The sequence below is a fragment of the Odontesthes bonariensis genome, chromosome 23, assembly GCF_027942865.1.
Source record: "Odontesthes bonariensis isolate fOdoBon6 chromosome 23, fOdoBon6.hap1, whole genome shotgun sequence".
NCBI lineage: Eukaryota > Metazoa > Chordata > Actinopteri > Atheriniformes > Atherinopsidae > Odontesthes > Odontesthes bonariensis.
In genome coordinates, this window is record NC_134528.1 from 21,799,855 (window position 1) to 21,823,626 (window position 23,772).

At 42.2% G+C, this 23,772-nt stretch overlaps 1 protein-coding gene across 6 annotated transcripts; it reads left to right on the forward strand.

Annotated features, from left to right (window-relative positions):
* The first annotated feature begins 1,447 nt into the window (after positions 1–1,447).
* kctd17 (potassium channel tetramerization domain containing 17) lies at positions 1,448–23,224 on the forward strand. Of its 6 annotated transcripts, none has more exons than XM_075456979.1 (7): positions 1,448–1,921; positions 13,352–13,460; positions 13,922–14,013; positions 15,689–15,832; positions 17,266–17,391; positions 17,921–18,062; positions 19,479–23,224. In XM_075456979.1, the coding sequence occupies exons 1-6, from the start codon at positions 1,559–1,561 to the stop codon at positions 18,020–18,022; spliced, it is 936 nt and encodes a 311-aa protein (XP_075313094.1). In that variant the 5' UTR covers positions 1,448–1,558; the 3' UTR covers positions 18,023–18,062; positions 19,479–23,224. The 6 variants fall into 6 exon arrangements, with proteins under 6 accessions (XP_075313094.1, XP_075313092.1, XP_075313093.1 ...); XM_075456977.1 differs by having other exon boundaries at positions 1,450–1,921; positions 15,686–15,832; XM_075456981.1 differs by having other exon boundaries at positions 1,451–1,921; positions 15,689–15,784.
* Positions 23,225–23,772: the final 548 nt, after the last annotated feature.

Below are 23,772 nucleotides of genomic sequence, written 5' to 3' on the forward strand. Positions count from 1 at the left end.
AAGCAAATAGTAATGAAGAAGCTTATATATGACTACTTCATGGTTTGTGGTTGCAGTTGTTGCAACACCAGGCAACAATAACCAGACCTTGGACATTGTATAAAACAAAATTGGTTAATTTGTATTTATTCTGATCTTAGTTTAAATTCAAGGATATCAATTGTTCTGACGTGTACTCTATTCTTTAACTGGTTTTAAAACTGTGCTAATTGAGCTGACCACCAAGACAAGTAATTATTGTATTGATCTGATAAACTGCTGGTTTATTAGTTAAAATGATATGCAACGTTCTATATGAGCTCCTTAAATCTGGTTTTAAAGGTTTTACTATTTCAGTTGATCCTCTACTAGTGTTTCAAAATAACTGCAACACGGAATGCATCTAATTAGGAGAAACTGACATCCATAAAGGCCCATTGCTTTTAAATGCCTTTGGGGGCCCAAGAGGATTTTTGTAGTTATGTAGACCAAATTTCATAACTGTGTCACAAAACGAATGTGCCCAGTACGGTGGCCGACATGTGCAAACGCGCTGCAAACGGCGAAACAAATCCAACAATAAAATGCTGCAAGAGAAAAATGCGGCAATCACAAACACGACCGGAGCACACGCGCTGCAAACATCAAAACACATGCAAGACAGAAACGCTGCAAACATCAAAACACATGCAAGACAGAAACGCTGCATACATCAAAACACATGCAAAACATAAACGCACTGCAAACATCAAAACACATGCCAGAAAAAAATGCGCTGCAAACTTATAACACATGCAAGACAGAAACGAAAGAGAGGAAAGTCAAAAGGTACGTTGTCATTTATGTCTTTTTTAAACACTTGGCCGTAATCTTTTACCTTATAATAGCGACATAACTCCGCTGCTCTTCTATAATAAAGTAAAAGATTACGGGCAAGTGTTTAAAAAAGACATAAATGACAACGTACCTTTTGACTTTCTTCTCTTTCATTAATATGGTAGATCTCCCAAAGTCGATCCCCTATCGCACAGGTCGAGACCCCCTACTGGCCTGGCGAACTTCCGTTGTGTTTTGAAGTTTGCAGCGTTTCTCTCTTGCATGTGTTTTGATGTATGCAGCGTTTCTCTCTTGCATGTGTTTTGATGTATGCAGCGTTTCTGTCTTGCATGTGTTTTGATGTATGCAGCGTTTCTGTCTTACATGTGTTTTGATGTTTGCAGCGTTTTTTTTTCTTGCATGTGTTTTGGGGTTTACAGCGCGTGTGCTCCGGTCGTTTTTGTTATTGCCGCATTTTTCTGTTGCAGCATTTTATTGTTGGATTTGTTTCGCTGTTTGCAGCGCGTTTGCACGTGTCGGCCACCGTAGCCCAGGGAGTTAGGGACCATCTGTAAATTACGGCTCTTAACTTGAAAGGGTTTCTCGGATGTATTAAATCTAACTTCCTGAAATTCGACGCAGCTGATCTTTGAGCTCGTGCAGCTTGGGGGCGGAGCGTGTTCAAACAGCAAAAAGAAGACAAGCCAAGAGACAGGGACGGACGTGCTCGTTCGTCTTCACCTCGAGTCGCGGCTTTTCCCAAATGGCTACGACCGTAGACGACCAGCGGGAACCGGCGGACGTTGCTGCGCCTTCGACGCACCACGGCTGCCAGCACCACAACAGCAACAGCAACAGCAACAACAATAACAACAACAACAACAAAGACAGCGAGGCGGGAGAGAGCGCGAGCTCTACTACCGCCTCAGCCACTGAACCCGGCGGCACGGCGTCGCAGAGTATCGGTAACGGCTCGGTCATCAATCCCAACGGAGGGAATAATGGGAAGTGGGTCCGGTTGAACGTTGGCGGAACGGTGTTCCTCACGACGCGGCAGACCCTCCTGAAGGAGCAAACTTCGTTCCTTTACCGGCTGTGCCAGCAGCAGGACCTGCACTCAGACACGGTGAGTACGGTCGGAACATTTTAATCCCTGGTGAACGATACTTTTCAACGAGCGAAAAATAGCTGATGCCATGTCATCAGAAAGGCTCCGCGCGTCTCTGTGGTGCTCAAGAAAGAGCTCACACTGACATTATCTGAGTAATGTGATTATTTCACGTCGCTCAGGCATGTACAGTTTTGTAATAACTTGTTTTAGCCGTCTCTGTTGGCTTACATTGAATAATTAAGTAATGTTTGACCGACTGCACGAATTAATGCTCTTATTGCGCCAAATCTGGTGGAAAAACCCCCACCATATCCTCCTGTGTTTCTGTAGTGACTGAAGTGGCTGTCAGTTCTGAATTTAACCATGTGTGTTTTTCATTTATTTACAACACTGTTATCACCTGCATTGCTTTAGTAGGAGAGTTGGGTTTGGTCTAGATATTATTTACCTCTCATTGTACATAACTGAAGGATTTTTGGGATGAGGTGAAGCCTGTAACTGTAGCTTTGCAAGGACATCTAGATTTTGCATCACATTTAACTAAAATGCCACTTTGTCTTGGAAGCTGCTGCTTCAGAGGATGCTGGTAGTTGCCTAATGACCATCATCAATGCCGCATGTGCAGTATATGAAGCTCTTGCTCTCCCCCTTTTCTTCTGTGTGTTTGTGTGCCCGTGCATCAGTTCGTGGTGTGAAATTAGCCTGGCTCAGATGGATGGACACGTGCCGCCTCTTCTGCAGGGACCTGCACAGTAGGTTGCTGTACAGCTGGCATCTTATGGGAACAGAGAGAGGGAGATGTATTATGCGTCTGCCAGTCACATGCAGACCGAACACACTGTAAGGCCTGGAGAGACTCATGAAAGATGCAGCTTTCTATTAGGCCTTGGCCTTTGATGTGTGTGTGTGTGTGTGTGTGTGACAGAGAAAGAAAGGGGTAGGTCGTCCCACATGGCTCGCAGCCAACTGTAACTTGACATTCTGTTGTCGTCGAGTGGAAACTCTGCATCTATATGATGTCAGATCATTCAGCAAATGTAAGGAGAATGAATATCGGGTCACGGTGTGTGCTGTTTCAGCCGTCTTACAGTATGCTCGTGTTTGGTAGCTCCGCGTAGAGCTGACAGGAAATGAGGCGACCTTCCATAATGACTCCTGGCCAAACGCGAACCTGTGAGCATTTTCAAGATACGCAGCCATACATGTATTCATTTGATTGATCACTTGACAGATGGACCTGGTAATTCTCACATGTTTTGCCTGTTCAGAGGGATTTGAGCTAGGCTACAGTTCTTTTTACTCCTGTTCTCCTTACCTAAACATCCGCACTTCTTTCATATTGATTTCTTGACTTGTTATGCTTCTTCTGTGGTTATTTAAGTGCAGCAACTGTATTGCTTGAGGCACTTTGTTTATTCTTCACTGGTGTCTCACCAGCTGCATTTTGAGTGGAAATTATTGTTATTAATACCACCGATTGAATTGCAGAGACCAGCATGGTCTACATGGGTACATTTTTATTGGTCAAATGTGAGACGAAAGGGAGGCCATCAAAAATGCTGAAAAATGTATATATCAATACCGTTTTGGAACTTCAGCGGATAAGAGAATAACTTTACTGTGTCATGTGTTTGCAAAATGATTTGAACGTCAGCAGAATAGCAGGTATTTCTTCACAACCATTTAAGTTCGAGTGAGGTTTTTTTTTTTTTTTTTTGCTGCACGGCAGTGGTGACTGTTCCCCTGCTGCACCACCAGGCAGTGTGGAAAGAAAACTCTCCTGTGACCTTCAGCAGCGAGCTGAGAGGAGCTCCCTCTGCATTGCCTCAAAAACACAAAGTCGCACACAAATCTCTCCGTCATGCCCAAACATACAGGCAAACTTCTTTGTTCATCGTTGCTTTTTCTGTCTCGTACTCCTGTCTTCCGCTCATCCCCAATCTGACTAGCTGACGCACTCTAATCGTGTATCACAATTCTTTTTTTCTTTCCATCCATGTTTTTTAATTTATTGCTCTTGATCACAAATCCTCGAATCTCAGCAGACCCCAAAATAGACTATATTTAACTTTTTTTTTTTTTTGGCTCCACCAGACGGCTGTCATCTTAACAACAGGAACTGGGCTGTCGACATAGCTTTGAATCTTCCATGAGTTATAACTGAAGAGCAACATGGTTGCGCAGTGGTCCGAGTTAGTATTTAGTGTTTATACAGAGAGACTGTGCTATAGATAGACCTCTCAGAAAAGTGCATGTTTTGTGTTGTCATGAGGACTTCAGCAGTCCCGGAGCTGCGTCATTGTTGTCTGTCCTCAGGTGCTGTGGTCCCTGTGTAATGTGGGCCTGTACTTCCTTATTGTGTGGGTTGTTAATGCCCCAGTTTTATTGATCCTAGAAACATTCCTGTGTGTATACGCAGAGTTTCAAGTGCAGAGTGAGACTCTGAGCCCAGGAAGAATCTGGAGCTGAACTCCAGTAGCCAGAAAGAAAAATGTAGCTGGGTTGGGATAATAATTGTGTCTCCTTTTTAAGTCTGTTGTAGTACATTTTATTAACGTCACTGTGAACACACCGATTGTAGTTGCTGTGAATGCTTAGATGCCTAAAAATAACGTTTCAGATTGGGTCCACAGTTGGACAGAAAAACATTAGTCTCGTTCGGAAATGTAGAATCTTATCCTGAAACCAACATGCATCTAGATCTGTATTCTCTTAAAGAACGCAGACCAGCAGTGCAGCTTTCTTCCTCCCAGCCTGTCAAACTAGCACTCTCGTGTCAACACATGGAAGTTAATATTAGAGACCAAGAAGAGCACAGTGCCAGTACACGCTTCTAGCTAAATGGGTCATATCGTATCATCAGCTGACAACAAACATCACACCTCTAAAGAGAGTAGCTACACAGGGTTTCCCCTCAGTGATGGACCACTTCACTCAAGGTGAAAGAGGAAAACATTGACCCCTGTGGGTAAAAGAGCTGTTACTTTTTTTTAAATTTTCTTATCAAAATTGAAGTTTCTTTAAGTGGGTGCATTGTGTCAAATGCTGTATTAACAAGCAGACATCGACTTTAAACAAACCTCCACTCAGGTTGTTTGTTAAGGCGTTGGTATGCGACTCCGTGGTCACCCAGAGGCTATTAAACCTTTCCAAGTTCTCCGTCGGGATGTCGGATACGCAAGGCAATTCACCTCCCGGTCAGCTGCGCTAGACGACCTAATCTCACGACGTCTATCGTGAAAGTGGTTGATTGATTGTTCACCTTCCGGCTCTGTTCCACTCCTCACAGTGAACGATGGCGACCGAGAGAGAAAGACTTTTGTCAGAGTTGGAGCTTATGTTTATTGAAATGCAAATCATTTTGACCAAATGTTGAGCGGCACACAATAAACTCTTTCAAAAATGGCGGTGTTGTTGTTGTGACTGGGAGGAGCTAAACCGGAAAAAAAAGTGATTCCGAAAATGATGTTGTTAGCCGACCAATCACAACTCTTGCGGTCTCCGCGAGTCTCCGTCGGCTCGACGGATAGATGGGAATTTTGGCCGACGCATGCAAGCGATGGAGAGCGTCTCTGTAGCCTTTCCCGGGCGACCATAAATCAGGCTTCACTCATAACTACGGGAAGCTGAATCACACAGTTCAACCTGTGCGTTTTCATCTTCTTAACCTGTGCTGGAGTCCCCCTCTGATGGGCCAGTGTTTCCCATACATTGAGGAAACTGGCGGCCCGCCATAGTTTCCTTTTGGCCGCCATAGTTTCCGAATCCCAATCGTTTGAAACGCAGCGATTTCCTCGAAAACCAACCAATATGACTATACAACAGGTGAATTAGTAATTAAACATGTCCTAAAGTGTTCAATGTCAGAGTTTTGAAGTTTAGTGGCAAAAAAAAAGGTTTATGTGTTATTAGTCGCTGTCGGGGCGATTGACACACACGTTATAGATCAGTGGGTGCGCGTGCATAAAGGTCAGCTGTAATCATCGTGATTTCGTTGACAAACATATTTTTTTACCTATTTATATTATGAGAAATAATGTGAAATTTGAGCAATGACGAGTACACTAGTATGTTGTCTGGTATTTTGCTTAAAAAAATAGCAAGCTCAATAGTTTCTGTTTAAAATAAGGTGTTTCAACCGTCCCGACTAGGCGGAGCGGGGTGAAGTTGGTTTTATATTCTACATTCGCCTATTTTCCGGCTTTGTAATCGTAATAGCGTCACGAAAACCGCACCAATTAGCCTCAGGATGGTATTAATATTTACAGAAAACTAAGACTAACATACCACAGGCTTTATCAACTCACCAAAGTAAGCAAGTCTGGCGAAAGATCAGAGTAACCGCGCCGAATATACGTCTAAGTGAACTACGGCAGCCGGAGCGCTTAGGGACCGTCGCAAAAGTGCAACGCCTTTTTTTGTTCTCACTGGATATTCAACCAATGAACACCAAACCACTTCGGATGGGTTTGTGAACTCACTATAAAGCTTTTACAGCCTTTTAGTTTCCAGAAAAATCATTTTAGGTAGAACATTTACTCAGTGTGCATAGTTAATTCCATTTTAGATTTTTATTTTGTAATAGCTCTCTTGTTTTTAAAGGATAAGATCGGTTTTTTGACATTGGGCCCTTGATTTCACATTATAACATGATGTTCTACTCACCCCTGCTTGTTGTTGGTCATTTGGAGCTGTTCCGAAGATATTCGAGAGGCGTCTGGCTGCTCTCTTGAGATATTCGGCCATGAAACGGTTTCCTATGGGCAAGCTTATACAGGCACAAACTATGCTGTTTATAATTTATTAATTACTGTACACTAGCACTGATAACGTGGAGGTGCGTCGCTTACTTAAAAAAATCCGGGTTATTGTAATTTTGTTTTTTTCGTCGTAAAGTGGGTGTTACTGACGTCCTCGTCGTGCTACTGCCACAGACAGCCCACAGACCTGCTGCCTATTTATTCATTCGGCTAAAATTCAAAATTAGTAACCCGGATTTTTTTAAGTAAGCGACGCACCTCCACGTTATCAGTGCTAGTGTACAGTAATTAATAAATTATAAACAGCATAGTTTGTGCCTGTATAAGCTTGCCCATAGGAAACCGTTTCATGGCCGAATATCACAAGAGAGCAGCCAGACGCCTCGCGAATATCTTCGGAACAGCTCCAAATGACCAACAACAAGCAGGGGTGAGTAGAACATCATGTTATAATGTGAAATCAAGGGCCCAATGTAAAAAAAACGGTCTTATCCTTTAAAGATATCAACACCAAACCACTTCTGATGTGTTCCTGAACTCATTGTGTACTTCCTACACCCTTTATTTTTAAGGACAACCTTTTCAAGTTTCTCAAAAAGGCATAAGTTCTCACTGTATATGATCCATTCATATTTTTCATGAAATTTAGTTTTAACCTGTAAATATTTTCTATTACAATTGTCATCATTGGGTTTTAATGACAAGATGAGGTTTCCTTATAAGCCCACAAGGGTTTCTGACATCTCCAGCACACATTCCTTTTTTTTTAATTTGTTGTGTTTTATTGTGTATTTTTTTGTTATATTTGAATGAATGTGTGCAAATCAATCAAATAAAATAAAATCTGCAGTCGCACAAATTTACGCCGCGTGAATTTACCCCCCCCCATAGTTTCCAAAAATTCTGTGGGAAACACTGTGGGCTGATGTGAGTTTGTCTCTGCTCAGGGGTTCCTCACTTCGCCCACTAAATCCCTGCATAGACGCAGACAGTTTATCCGTCTCTGTGCGACTGTTTTAATGAGATTACAGGCACCTCAGCGACCATGCCCCCCATGCTGAACCAAACCCAGGGTTTAATGCGGCCCAAGCTGACCCCATGCCATCCCAAGCCAATTACATTATGTGGCCAGATTCAGCTATGTTACCGACCTACGTGAGCTGAACAGATACCACGTAGTTGGTGATTGCTAACTGCAACCACATAGTTGTTTTTAATACAGATGTGGAATGGTCAGTGATTTGATCCACTCAATACCAACAGTGAAGCTGTGATTTGGGTTGTGTATACCAACTGATTAAATTTTTTTCTTCTTAGATCAATTTGTTTTAACCGGACGTCTGTGTGAGACATTTCACTATGCCAGTATGGATTCCATCACTTGCCTAGACTCGTGTTATTACCCTATTTGTGTTGAGATGTTTGATATGAGGTGCTGACTGGCAGCGCTAATCTGACGGGGAAAGAGGAGCAGAACCAAGGTTTTTTATCTTAGAGCTGTGTGAACATGTCATTTTGTTATCAGCAGGATACATATTTAGACTTTGGGTCATGAAAGAACAGCTCGCTAGGTGTTTATGTTGAAGGAAGGGTTTTTAGTAAGAAAGTTGGGGGGGAAAAGTTGCAATGTGTATGTATTTCTTCATGTTTTACTTCATTATGTCGACGTTTGTCGTCCTTGAACGGAATTGCATAAATGTTTCAGAAGGACACATAAATGTATGTTTTCATCTGCGAGGAGCTGCTGATGCCTACTTTATTGAAAACGTCACCACTGTCACAAGTAGTCGATGACTCCGACAGGCCATCTGTGATCCCACGAATGATAAATTAGGCTAAATTAGAAATCACACTCAAGTGTGGGTTTTTCTCGCAACTCCTCACCTCCGTTTGATCACAATTACACGGGCAAGTCCACTTTAAATGTGCATTTTACATCCTCACTTAGACCAGGAACTTATACAACACAGTGATGAAAAGAATAGTTACAATAGACAAAGTTTGAAGACATGGCTGTAAGTAAATGTAGAATAAATGCCTGAAAAAATGGGACAATGGGTATCGTGTTGAATAAACCAGAAATTTAAAGTCCTGCCCATGTCTCTCTGCCTTTTAGAGCAAATGTTTCTGAATGAAGACACATTAAATAAGCTGTAAGTACTATTATTGGTCAAAGTGAATACCCAACAAGTTCAAACAAAACAAGAAAACCAAACAAAACCAATGCACTCTCCCAGCATCAGTCAGTCCTGGTGTTAACACAAGCTCTAGATGAAAGCACAGAACTGCAGACAGAAAGGTGTGTTTTGAGAACTGAATGGGGCTTTTGTTTGGCAGTTGCCAGTGAGATTTATTTAGTTCTATCATAGTCGCATCATATTTCCCCGAACAAATGCTTTGTGAGCTGGTAACTCTTCGACCAGAGTCTCAACATCTCAAAATACGTTTTGAGGATCAGAAAGCGGAGAAGGACCCCCAAAATTCGAAGTGCTAAATCCGCGTGAGCATCGCTACCGGCCCAATAGTGATCGGTGATGTCGTCGCAGATAATGCCTCGCAGTGGCTGAGCATTCAACTTTGCAAGTTGTCATCCTGTGATTGCAAATAGTCATGACTTTGCACAATCTCTTTTGCACACCAGCACTTTGAAATTTGCATTGTTTTCATTTGGAATCTAGGCCAACCTTCAGCGACAAAAAGATGAAATGAAGCATTATTCATCCAGTCCTTCTTCGAGTTTCTCAAAATCCTTCTTTCTTTTTCTTTTTTTTCATTTAGGCCTGTGGCAGTATCAGATTTTCACTCCATGACTATGATTACGGCCACCTTAGGTTCTCAACATAAGAATGTTAAGAAAGATAAAGCTTTCAGATAACTTGCACTTAGAATCTTAGTGTGTGATGAAGTGTTGCTTACCAGTGATCTGACAGTGGACAAAATAACACAATAAGTAAGTATTATCTTAAAAAATAGGACGTGCGTGGAGCATTTTTTGGCAGCAACTGTTTGAATTAGTTCTGGGAATCAGTGTAGGCATGCAATGTTATGCCCTGCTTGTGCGATGGAATGTCAACCAGGCCAATACCAGATGTATTTCAATCTCTTGGCATAGTGGGACATTACTTTTGATTCACTCAGCCATCTTTAATGCAGCAGAGAAGAGAAGAGAAAAGAAAGAGGATGAGAAGAAGAAGCCCTTAAATAAGATGTCAAAGATGCATAATTGGTACCATTATATGAAATGATATGCTGCAGCTCCAAATGGACCTGCCAAAATGAACGACTGCAAATGGTGTGTTTGTCTGAGAGAGTGAAAGCATGGCTCTGACACCTCCAGAAAGCCCCCCCCCATCATCCCCATCCCCGTTTGGTCATGCCCACACTGTCAAATCAAGTCACGCTTTTGAGGCGTCGGGCTGTCTTCCACTGCAGCTCAGCTAATTCAGGAGAGTCTGTGTGCATGCGTTTGCCTCCACATATGCTCTGTGCTCCAGCAACATCCCCTCCACACTCGTATCCCATCGTAACACATCCTTCCATCTTGTTTCTTTTTTTTCCCTTTGTCTCTGTCAGAAAAGCATTGTGTCTTTATCTTCTTTCCGTCTGACAGAGTTTCTTTGTAGCTTGTCTGATTTCGTCATTTTTACTCTTTATTTCTCAAAGAAGATTTTTTTGTTATGACGTTCCTCCCGACATTTTTCTCTCTTGCCCACTGACTCGTCCATCTTTTTTTCCCCCCTCTGGTATATTCCTCTTCTAGCCTCGTTGCTAACTTACAGGCTGCTGTTCAGTCTGAATATGTACAATTGTGTTTGTAGCAGTCCCTGCTTCACTTTGAATTTATTTCACATCTCGCATTGGAAAAAGCTCATCAGGATTTGCTGGAACTATAGAGTCATTTTCCCCATGAAAATTGGGCAGACGGCACACCATCTATCATTCACAGATGAACATTCGGGTTCTTCTGCGGTCTCTGCACACTGATATGAAGAACCTGAATTTTGGAAGTAGCAAGTGTCCATTGCAATCAGTCTCGTCCTGTAGGATGGGTTAAGCAGCTATTTCCACGCATATGCCTCCTTTATTCCCAATTTCCGAGGAATCAAAAGGAAAATGCACTACGTACATTTCTTAGTTGGTAGTATTTATGCTGCCTATGGAAGAAGGAAAAGTTTATGTAGTATTATATATATTCTGACACTGGGAAAAAAATTCATAGCCATTTCATAACAACCAATTTCTATTGCTACGCTCTGTGTTGAAATACCTTCTTTAAGGAGGTTAACAATCCCTTAAATTGTTTCCACTGACGGCTTCCTTGTTGCTCCCATGTTTCCAGCCAATCATTACTTTTCTTTTAGATGTATTTACAAAACCAGAATTTGTTTATTGTTGTATATCCCCCCCCCCCCCCCCCCCCTTTTACGGTTACTGCTCTGTCTGCCCATAAACTCCTTGCTGCCAGGTAGAAAGGCATGTTTCTATGTTCGCATCAGTTCCGCAAGCTCATCTGCCAGGAATCTTAATTTATTAAGTAAATGCTTTTTTTCCCCCAGAGTGACTTACACATTGGTGGCTGTTTCACGGTCTTGCCCAAGGATATCACGATATGTAAACCGTAAAGATTGGGGATCAAACCAGAAACTTTTCAGTTAAAGGATAACCAATCTGCAGCGATTACTGTAGTGCCATTCCAGAAATTGTTTTAGAAACTTTGATGAGCTTTGGGGCGCTTTTCCCCAGTTTCAGTTGCATGGAATGAAATGCAAGACTGAGGTTGGAAATTTTGCAGTAACATCCAGAAGGAGGACTTCCTCAATATCCCAGTAACGATTCTGAGCCCGTCACCAATGATGGGGAGAGCCTGAAAGACACCAATGATATTAGCCCACTGAAAATATTCAGATTACGCTTTGTCTACCAGATTTTTGCCACCATTCAAAGCACAAGGGACTTTTATTTTGGAATTCTCCTAAGAGATACTGTATCTGAGGGCTGTGGTTAAAGGAAGTTACTGTCACCGGTCAGCCCACACTGGCACTCTGCCAGCTCATTCGCTTTGTGTTCAGCTGCAGGAAGAAGACGGGAACTCTCACATCAAGCGTGATGTTGTTTATATCGCAGTTCCAAACAAACAAAGTGGGGTTTGCATTGTGTTGTTCGTTGGTTCCCTAAAACTTTAAATAATGTGATGTAGAAATGCACCATTTTACGAATTACTTGGCCAATATCGGTTTCAAATGTGTTTGTTTTTGTAGTTTTTAGTTTTCTTTTACCTGCCGATTCCAATTTATCTCTAAGAACTATAATAGACGACCTAAAGAGTAAATGTATTGAAACATTGACTATAAATAACCAAACTGCTGTGTGTTAATAAAGTGGTGCAGGTTACTCAGCAAAGAGATTTATACAAATAGATCCAATTTCAGCCACAGAGTAGTACAAAAGTGCACCGTATAACAGGAAAGACTTTTTTTTTCTTTCATAAACCTAAATTAAAGTGTTTTTCACTTTTTGGAAATGCCCATCAGTATAAAAAGTAAAGAGAGCTGTAACAAGGTCCATGAATTTTTGCTCATCAAGGCATTTTTCAATTTTTTTTTTATTGCTGATAACAGTGAAATACGAATTCCACATAAAAATGGATTCAATCTTCTAGGTTATGTAATAATCAAATATAAGAAGGTTATTGAAATTACAATTAGGATGTAGCTTGTTGTGTGCGGGCAGGACCCTTTTATAAAAGCCATGTGCTTCCGTGCGAGAGGCCGCTGGAGGCCAAGGTTTTATCTTGCTGCTTCAGTAAGCCGCCCAAAAGAACCAGTCACATGAACAGAGTGAATTTTCTTTATCGAGCTGAGCATCTGGCTCTCCCTGGTCCAAATAAGGAGACCCAAAATATTAAATGTACATTCCACCAACCAGCTGGCATTACGGTGGGGTGCCAGAGTGTGAACGATAGTTTAAAATATGAGGACTTGATCGCCTCCAGCTCACTTTTTCAGCTTTGGTTTACCAGTATCTTAAGGCACGTACATTTTTCAGCATATGCGTCACAGAGCGTCGGATCAGCTAAGGAACTAAAGTAGATTTGCTCGCGTCTTTCTCTTTTTACCCATTTAAACAATCTCATACATTTCTCCAGCAATGGCTCTTTTGTAAAGTCATCTTCAACAAAAAAAAAAAAGGGGTGGGGGGGTGCTGTGCTTCGAGCGGCCATCACGAGGAAAGAATGGTGGGAGGATGTGTGTTTGTGTGTTTGTGTGTATGTGTTGGAAGAGCAGAAACCATGACATAACAGCCAGTCAGACTTGGTAGGAACAGCCTGAAGGTGAAACAGGCAGGCTGTCGACGCACGTGTGAGCTCAAAAGTCAACACTCCGTCCCCGTCTCGGTGGCACTAACTAGTATCTGCTTTGTCCAACCGCAAAGACGCCTTTTTGTTGCGGGTAGCGCTGAAAGGAAGCGCCGAATAGGGAAAAGTTGCTTTAATGTTTCTTTCTGCTACGCTTGCGTACGACTCTTGTAATTAATTGGTCCAACATGTTTGGTTTAGTCATTCCAAACTGCAGAGCAATCTGTGCATAGCAGAATTAACATTCGAGTGCCTACAAAAGCTGGATTTTTAATGTGATGTCGTCATAAAGGACTGTGTTTTTCCCGTCTTTCTGTGCTTCTGTAACAGGATGAGACTGGAGCCTACGTGATTGACAGAGACCCCACCTACTTCGGCCCCATCCTCAACTACCTGCGGCACGGCAAATTGGTCTACAACAAGGAGCTCGCTGAGGAAGGTCTCATGTTTTGACTCTTCTCTGACGGGTTGGGGAAGGGCGAGGGTTGTTTTGTTGGACTGTATTCACAACTGCCCACAAGTCTTACCGATGTGGACCAGTTTGGCCGAAATGAACTCTTTCATAGGCAAAAGCAAAAATCAAGGGCAAAGGGGCAAAATTACCAGTACGACAAAACTATGCTTATGTTGTCACGATTCAGGATGAATTTAGAACTAGCTGGCCTTGTCCTCTGTATCCCACAGTCCTTTTTTTTTGGTTTGTTTTTATTTGAAAGAATGCTGCACATCAACTCCCAGCAGTGAATTCCTGTTGGTGAAAAATATACATCCAGATATTATACATCCACGCTGTCTAACACAACAAGTTGTGACAAAGGGAGCAAAAATATTGAGACCCTCTGCATTGCAGTGTCAAACAACGGCTGATTGTGTTATATTTTTTACTTTTCTTGTTTCAAGGTGTCCTTGAAGAGGCAGAGTTTTACAACATAACACCACTGATCAAACTGATCAAGGAGAGGATCATTGAGAGGGACTCAAAAGCCACACAGGTAACACAAAACCCTTTCATGGATTTTTTTTTGGTGATGAGTTTAATGTGTAACTGCACTCTAGAGTCCAACACTGATCTCATTATCCACTGTATACAATTTCCAATAAGACTATTGTATTTATTAGCCCCAGAGGTATCGTATGTCCACGGTTTTATTTATATGCCCTGAGGCTGGGGTCAGTGGGGTCAGCTTGCATGCAAAACTCCCTTTTGTGGTTCTAGCCTTTGATGCTGCGTTCAGCAATAGAAAAAAGGAACTCAGAATATCCAGTTTATAGAAAAATCGAAAGTAAGAAAACGGAACCTAGTCGTGAAACTGGGGGAAAGATTGGTCAACTTTGCAGTTCACCTTTCACTGGTTAGACTTGATCTGATAAACCATTGGACACAATTTTTGGTAGAGCTTTGATAAACTACTCAGTTTGTTAAGTGAACGATATCAGCGGTTCCCAACTTTTTATGCCCAAGGCACACCAAAGGACAAGGAAACAAAATCTCAAGGCAAACATATTGCAGGTCACAAAATTAAAAATGAGGCAAAGGAAACTCGGCAGCAATTCAGCACAGAGAACTGTCAATGCAATGAAGCGGCAGTGTCCATGGTCCTAAACTTACCAATTATAAATGCAACATTTCAGCAATCGGCATTGAAACGTGCTATTGTAAATAGTTTGCCTGCTTACAAATAAGTGAATTACATGTGCGTGTCGGGGTGCGCAGATTTTTATTATTTTTTTTAATCCTTGGTGGCACTGAGGAGAGAGCCACTCGCAAGTCCTGTTCACCAGAGAGCCGTGACCTCCTGTCTTTCTTCATGTGAACCAGAGTAGAGAACGCCAACTCACACAGGTAGGTAGTGGGGAAAGGAAGAAGTTGCTCAATCGCGTGGTGGGAGATGCTTGGGTACTCCGATGCAGAAGCATTGGCTAACTAGCAGTTAAGTTAGCATTAGCTGACTTCTCCCGACAGGACGCACTTGGGCTGAGGATTGTTGACATCCCCGGTCCAACTAAAGCCATAAGAGGGGTAACTTTCATGATACTCTCTGCTGAGTTTTTTTTTTTCCCTCTTTTCTTTCGGTGCTGGGTTGTCGGCAGTCTCCGCACTGGTGGTTGGTGGTTTGCTCCGCACAAGAAAGCGTTCCATTTTCCCCTCTTGCGTGTCTCTCTTGCGTGTTTTAATGTTGTCCTTCAGCCTTTGATGGGTCACGGTCTTATAATTCCCACCTGCGCAACTGCGTTAACAGCGAAATATGGGGTTCTCAGAGGACTTTTTTTTTTTTTTTTTTTAAATAATCGTCTTTAGGTATAGAGTTTGCCTCTGTATTATGAAATGAGTGCATACAAAGTACTGATATAGTAAATAAGAAAATAGTTATTTTTGTGTAGTTGTATATTGCAATAATAACGTATGGTTGTCACAAAATCCCACGGCACACCCTGACACCCTGAGAGTTTTCTGGTAATAGTAAAGAAAACTCCTAATATATCCCCTTTTAAAGATAACATTTTTTTTCCCAACTATTTTTTGCCTCCTAAAAGATGAATCCGAATCAGAATACTTTATTGATCTCCAGGGGTGAATTCTTTTGTCACAGCTGCACCCATTTAAGACCTTCCTCTCCGTCCACGTCCCCTGTGTCCTCAACTTCCTCTTTTCTCATTCCCCAGCAGGTGCCCCCCAAGCACGTCTACCGAGTGTTGCAGTGTCAGGAGGAGGAGTTAACCCAGATGGTTTCCACGATGTCAGACGGCTGGAAGTTTGAGCAGGTCAGCGTGCGCACCTGCAGAAAGCCCCGCACCGGACTGCTCTGGACTGTGGGTTGGACTCACGCTGCTGCTGACCCTTCAGTTTTGACCCTTGGTCTGACCCCCTGGCCCTGACTTCAGCCCTGCTGTCTTCACTCCCCTAAACTGACTTAAGTTATGGAAAAAAAAAAAATAAGGGTGATCATGCCCAGTGCTACTTTTACCTTAAGCAGCACTTTAAAATGGTGATCCCACGTAAGCTTTAATCACAGGTAACCCCTGTTAGTCTAACTGCGAAGGTTCTAACTTCTGATTACAGAAATAATTCCAGCTGCTTCTTGTAGAAACGCACGATTAGATTAGATTAACACTGAGATGATGCAACTCCCAGACTCTGATTAACCTGCACAATAGGGAAAACAGGTTGCAAGTTCTTTCAGCTGTTCACTACGGTTTTGTGCTTGTTAGAAGTTTGAGAACTCAGTGAGAATATTTATTTTTAAACCAAGACCATTAAAAACTGAGACTTAATCTACAAAGCATTAACACAGAAATGTATTTGTTCACTGTGTGAGTAACACATTCAACAAGGCAACAATGAATTGGTTAGTTGTAGTTCTTGGTAACAGGAAGCTGGCTGACCAGCAGCAACACCAGGCGCCGTCGTCCGTTCCATACTCTCAAATTATTGGGTCCTATTCGGCAAATTTAATATATTAAGATTTTATCCAGCAGAGTAAAGTGAAGACGTTTAATTAGAAGCATTTTTCACTACTTTCAATATTGCTGGTGATAAAAATTGTTAGCCGCCACTTAAGTGTGAAACACGAATGACTAAAACTTCACAGCTGCAGTCAAGAATGGAATGCAACACTTTGGACTGCGTTAGGCATTGCTTATCCACTAAATCTGTGCATGCTTAGGAAAAATATATCTACGTGGGAAGCGGAGCTATTAAATAACAAGACTTATGTAAGTTGAGCCAGCACCAGCTCCTATATTGATCTTTTGAGTTACTGGCATGCCAGTGATCGCTCCAAGTGTGTCAGCGCTAACATTATGTCATTAAAAAGTCCAGACCTGCTGAGTTTAGACTGTGTTAACTTCCCCAGCTTATCCAAACTTTAGCCTAAAATTCACAGTCAGATCCCTCTCCCTCCCCCACGCCTCTGCTTTGGCACGTCGCTCCACTGCATGCTGCACCGCTCTTTTATTTGCAGAAGCTGACTCGCAGCTGTTTCACAATTACTAGGAGTTAACGGCGCTTCTCACGGAGTTCACTCCCATACAGCAGTGATAATAGAAAGCTGTACGCTCTGAGCCCCTGCCCTACTCAACTTTGCATGAGTGCAGAAGTCTTTCTTTGCTTTCGTTTAGGATCCCTCTGTCTCCATTTTCTCTGCTGTGTGGTATAATCCTACCTGACACCATCTCTGTCCCTTTGCCTCCCCCCCTTCTGTTGTCTGTGCACCTTTTGGGTGTGCATCTCACTCCTTGTGTAGATGGTGAACATCGGCTCGTCGTACAGCTACGGAACAGAGGACCAGGCTGAATTTCTGTGCGTCGTATCCAAAGAGCTTCACACACCTGGATCTGGCCTGGGTACAGAGCAGAGCCACAAAACCAAGGTGAAACATTTTATTTTTTTTAAATAAAAACGCACATATAGATGCATTTTAAAACAGCCAATACACTTTGAAGCTGATGGTGTGAAGCTGTGTGATTGTGTGCGGTTCTCGGCTGGCTTTGTATGTACGTATTGATGTTCTGTTGTGTGTGTGTGTGTGTGAGAGAGCAGTGAGCCACCTCCTCTCGCTCAAGTAGATGCGAGTGCGCTTTGATCCGGTGCCCTCCACCAAAAGCTCCAAATGTCATTTGCCTCGAAATGTCATTGACAAACACATTCACTCCACCATTCACACAGCTCTGCATCTGTTTCCTGCAATTATCGATCATCCTTGTCTCTATCTCTCCCTCAGTCGGCTCACTTTCTCTGTCACATGGATATATTGATATATATCTGTCTGTTTACCCCTCAGCATCTCACTGACCACTCACTGACGCTCATCAGCGTGTTCATTTTTGTTGTTTTCTGTCTTGTTTTGTTTTGTTTTTTCCTTTCCTTTGTCTTTCCCCCTCCCTTCATGCTGAGTGAAGCCGGCAGAGATGCAAGACGAGGGAGCAGCGAAGAAGGAGGAGGAGGAGGAGGAGGAGGAGGGAGGGAGAGAAACAACACCAAATGAGTGGCTTAGAGAATGAGGGAGTGATATTTCTTTGTTCCAAAGAAATGCGGGAATGGGTGAGGAACTGTGGAAAAGATGTTTTAGTGGGTAGATCTGGTAGATTTTAGTGTGTTTATGTGTGTTTGTGTTTCATAGCACAGCAGTGAGGATGACCTTTAAGCTGCCCGACTGTTACAGTAAAACCAGCGCTTACTGGAAACCATACACAAAAGATTCAGATTCAGATAAACTTCAATCTCCCAGGGGAAATTCTTTTTCCACAGTGCTCCACTGGAGATATAAAAAGTAACACTGTTAAAATTAAGAATAGAAATGCATGCATCGAGACATTACAGTTGTACAACGAGAAAGAGAAATAGGCCAGCTAAGAGGTAAAATGGCACATTTTTGAGTAAAGCAAGTAGATAAACACAGTGCAAACCATCCAAAGGGGATTTTCAGCACCTATGGGTTAGGGTATAATAATCCTTCAGGATGAAAAAATGAGTTTTGTTTCTTCAAACTCAAAAGTATTCCTGAACCTTTTTTAGTGTTTCATAATTAGAGAAATTCTCGAGGTTTCACGCGTGTTTTCTGTTCCAACAAAAAACAGAATATACGTTTAGGTTGTCTTGAGTACATGAAAACGGTTATTGTGAAAATACACAGTGCCTGGAAACTGCTAAATAAATGTAGTCTGTAATGTCTCCACTTGACTGTCGAGTCCCGCAGATGGCATTGATTACTGAAGAGAAAACAACATTGATTATTTCATTAGCAAATCTTCAGCCACGGTGCCGTCTACTGACAATCTCAGCATCACAAAAGAAAGGCGAGCATTTCCTAGAAAAAGCTGCCGCTACTTTCCTTATTTCTGAAAGCACGGTAGCTCGCACGCAGGCCATAAGAAGACCTCGTGCTGCCACTGCCGAACATGCACCCTTTCTCCATCAAAACGGATGGAGGGAGGATGCTTGTGAGGAATGTCACTGATTAGCCAGCGGATGAACGTGTCCCTTTGCTGCAGGACCAACAGCGACTGGAGCCGCCCTTACAGATATTGATTGAGCGCTGCATCTCTGTGGGCTCTCATTACCAGCACTGTGACATGGAATATCCCTGACCTTTCGGCGCAGCTGTAGCGTTAGATGTCCCTCCCAGTCTGTGCACAAACATACAGTGTCGCTGTAAAATCACACCCAGTATCACCCACCACGTCGTGAACGTTCACAGCCCTGAGATGAAGTCACACAGACGCACTTAAAGACCTGAATGTGATAAACGTTGAAGTAAGGCGTGCATGTTCCGATGGCGGTCCAATCATTGCGCATGTCAGTTATTTACTATAATTTACTGTCATTTTGTCACCGTGTTCATCATTATCATCACAGTCATCGCAGTCCAGCTGTGGCTTAGGCTGTATGAAAGCATTATAGGTTGTACTGTAACTGAACTGCGGTCCCTCATGTGTGCTTCATTTCTTCTTTTCACAGCTTTTCCAGATCCATGGGTCCCGAATGTAGAAATGGCAAGACTTCATTTTCTTCTAGGCTTGTGACATTCTGTAGATGGTGTACATCTGCGTCGTGTAAACCAAACTATTAGTTACCTAATCTCCCCCCACCCAAAATAAAAAACAAAAACACTTTATATCAGTTGCAGCAATATCATTCAAAATACTACTCTGTCAAACTAATTTTATGTGCATTGCCAAGGGCAGTCGTGGAGCTTAGTAAGTCATAACCAAAGATTATTATTATTATTATTATTATTATTATAATTGCAGCTGGCTGAACCAAGGTGTTAAACCATAATGTGACAGAACGTGAAATCTGCCCTCAGACGGTTGCCCTTGTCTGGTTACCCAGTGCGGAGCTGTTGCCGTGTCGCTATGATTTGACAGATGGTGTGAATGGATCGTGTTGCACCCCTGATGTGCCGCATCTGGATCTTGACATTTCCTTAAGTGGGATTTATCAATTATCGACCATCTTCTCTCGTCCCAGAGACGGACGCAGTTGACCCCCAAACCTTGTACTTGCGTGTAGCCTCGTCTACGACTCGGCTCCGAGTTGCCATACATGCCCGTAGTTCCACAGTCTCTGTTGCCTTCGGCGTGTACACGGGTGAGCTGGTGGTACAGTACATTGCAAGCAGTTATTAGGCAAATATTAAAACAGTTGAAAAAAGGGATACAAAAAAGTTTTAAGTCAGTGTTGGTCTCTGATTTTAATGAAGTCTCCTAGCAATGATGCGCATCCTAACACCCCATCCTGACTGAAAGCGAGCGAGCGAAACTGATGCAATACGACGACGAAATTCCGCGAGGGTGTCCTGATATGCATCGTGACGATTTTGTCGGGAGTGATTCTATTGGTTCAGAAAGTACTCACTTAGAACACCGAGTTCTCTGGCTCCCTTCGGTTCAGATCTTTGGGGTACGGGTGTTTGGGGTCATAAACCATTGGATGCTGTTCCACGGCAAAGATCAGCTTCTCCTCGGCCATTATTCCCTGAGTGCTGCTGACCTGTTGCTAACTAGCTTGTCAACAGGAAGCAGCGTGTTCATTTCAACCAATAAGAAGTGTTTAGGGGCGGGACGCCGCAGCCAAATGTCGTCCAAATAGAGACAGCGCGGGCGATGTATTTATTTATTTATTTTAATGGGTCGGTGTTATCGCTGTACGGAGCGACATCGCTCGCGGCATGTCAGGACAGGCTGATAGAAAATTACACATTCTAATCACTTTTTATCAATCGCTCGAGTTCAGTCATGATTGGGTGTCATGTTGGTTGTTGATTATTTTTGGCCACACTCTCCCTCATTACACAAATTCTACTTGGAAATGTAATTACTGAATATAAGAAATGGTCAAATGTATGTGGTTTAAAGCAAGAAAATAAGTCTAAAAATGCTCATTTGCCTGATAACTGCATGCAGCGTACGTGTATTCAGGCATCCTCTAGGTTGGTCGACCTTAAATTTACAGAAAGTGTAACTGAAGGAGGAGAAAACATTTGCTTGTGCTCGGCAACGTGACCTAACAAAAGTGACTAGTAAAGATCAGAGTAGAGAGCAGTCAGCAGGCGCACAACACTGGCGAAAAACACTCGCTGATACAAGACTGCATCACCTCGTGCAGCGGTGTGATCTGCCACAGTGCAAAATATATGAAAAAAAAAAAAATCAACATGGTTACATATACATGACGAGAACATTCTCTGCTGGTTACATATAAGAATTGCACCACTGATCAAATTCCAAACCCGGCACATTCATTGACATTTGCTATGAAATGTATTTATTTTTAGATGTTATTCAGTAAATTAAAAACATCCACCTCTCCAGGGGAAAAGCTCTGGAGGTGTACGTGTTGAATGCTGGAAAATAAAGGACTATCCTTAAATAACAAGGCGTTTGGTTTATATCAGCATGTAGTAAAATGTGTAAATAGGTATTTAGACAAGATTATGTCTCCAACATGCTGTAACTCATCAGAGCACAAGTAAGACAGCCAATAGTAGAAGTGACGCTAACGTGGAAACAGGGACAGACTTTGGCTCTCTTTTGCACAGAACTACAAAAATGGAGTGAATATGTTGACATTAAGTATATTATCCTGTGTTTAAATTTTTTATTTTTTTTTAAGTTGATGCTAAATAGGACACATTTCTTATTACGGGTCGGGTTTTTTTTTCTTTGTTTTTTTTTTTTTTTTTCATTAAAGCTACAGTCTTTTGTCTAAATCCTCTGAGGTTTAGCCCAACCCCGTGAGGTGCCTGCTGCCTCTGAGACAACTGCAGTGGTGTGAAGCGCGCTGTTGGCAGATTATGTTCGGACCTCCTGCCGCCAAGCCCCTCTGTAACCCCCGACTGTCCGGCAACGCACAGCGAGGTAGCGCTGAGGCACTCAAGCCGTCACTTGCAGGCAATTACAGTTAAAATTAAAGACAATCGGGACTTCAAAATGTTGATAATTCCGGCTGTACCTGAACTGTCTTGTCTGTTTATGGCAGTTAGAAGAAACGGATATCCTGGACCTTTTGCATTTGCATGGCAGGATTAGCTGAACCCAAAAAAGGTTCGATCAGTTGAGCCACAGTTACTGAACGCACATATGATAATCGTACGTGTGATTATCATATCGCATTTAGTGTTATTAGTCAGCTCTTTTTAACTTGGATCATTCAGTGCCTTGAGTTCAAGCAGCAAAACTGACCAACATGTTAAAATGATCTCGGGTGTTATTACATGCATTTTTTTGAAATTTTTTTTGAAATGGTTGTTTTAATGTTTTCATCAAAGAATGGAGAGTTTACCGTCTCAGTGAGAGTCCAGATATTTGTTACACATGTTAAATGATTTCCTCTGTTGTTGCTCTGAGGTGTTCGAGTTGAGATGGAGAGTAAATGTGCACAAGCAGCAGTGTGTGTGTGTGTGTGTGTGTTTTTGCGTGCGTGCTTGTAGAAGGTGTAAACTGTCTTAAATGAAAGTTGTTTTTTTTTAACATTTTATTTATTCACAAGGTTTGTTTTAGAGACATTTTTTGCTTTGACTTTTTTTTTTTTTCAAGTAAATGGGGGATTGGGTAAGTTCCAAATTTTTTCTACGGTATTGAATAGTATGAATTGTTGTCAGGTTTATGGAACATGCTAGTTTTTAGAGTCGGGTTCCATATGCTCTCAAACAAGCACTATTCCACGGTTTCTGTTTTTTTTTTTTTTGTTATTTTTCTTAAAATTAAAAATAAGTTTGTAAATCTCCTTTTTCATGTCAGCTGATCTTGTTTGGTTGGCTGGATCCACAGTTGTTTTTTTTAATCTTTGTTTAGTTGGTCGTGCTGTGCGATTCGATGCAGGAAAGGTCCGCCCAAGCAGTGCACCTTCGTTGTTCTCTGCAAAAACATTAGATTGGTCCAGGTGATGTGGGTCGAAAACATTTCTCTCTGATGCTAGAGTTTTCCTTCTTCTTCTCCCCACAGAGCCTCAATGTACTTTGTCTGTAAACATGATACAAAATAATGTGACACATGAATTGTTACGCCTCGGACGAACCGTACAATGCCGTAAGAAGTGCTGTGTGTGCGTTTTTTAGTTCATTGAACTGTTTCATCAGGACCTGTGCAACACACGACATCTTCAACAGTGACAGAAGGTTAATTCTTTTTTTTTTTTTTTTATTTACTGTAGATAATTGTCAACTGTTGCAAAGAAAAATAAAAATGTGTCCTTTGGTTTAAGATACAAGCGTCTTTTTTTCAACTGTTAATGAGCCCACTGGTATCCTGTGCTTTCTGTACAACAAAGGAATCAGCATTTGAGCAGACACTGCAGCATTTCATCCCGAACTTCCTCGGTTGAGCCTCCGGTGGGAGGCGTCTGCTGCAGCGACGGGACATTTACATGTGTACAAAAACAAGACAGCCTGACATGTGTTTGCTAGTAATCATAATTGCATAGAAAGCTCCCTTTGCAAAACCAAACGGACACTAGTGAGATCATTAGTTCCAGAATGAGCCAAAGTAAATCATTTTAAGCTTGGTGGAAGCTCTGTGTTTATTTGTTTGTTTTTGTTTTTTTTCTTACTGTCCTCTAGGTGGACACAGATGCACTCATCCTTCCAAATATGCGAAACACAAGTTGAACACAACAGACATACATCTGAGGAAAGCAGTTATTTCAAAAACTCCATAAATCGCATGACTGTATAATAGGATGTGTTACTGTGCGAGTACTTTATTTTAATCCACTTTTAATGGCGTTGATGCTTCATGTGGCTTCAGTTTGG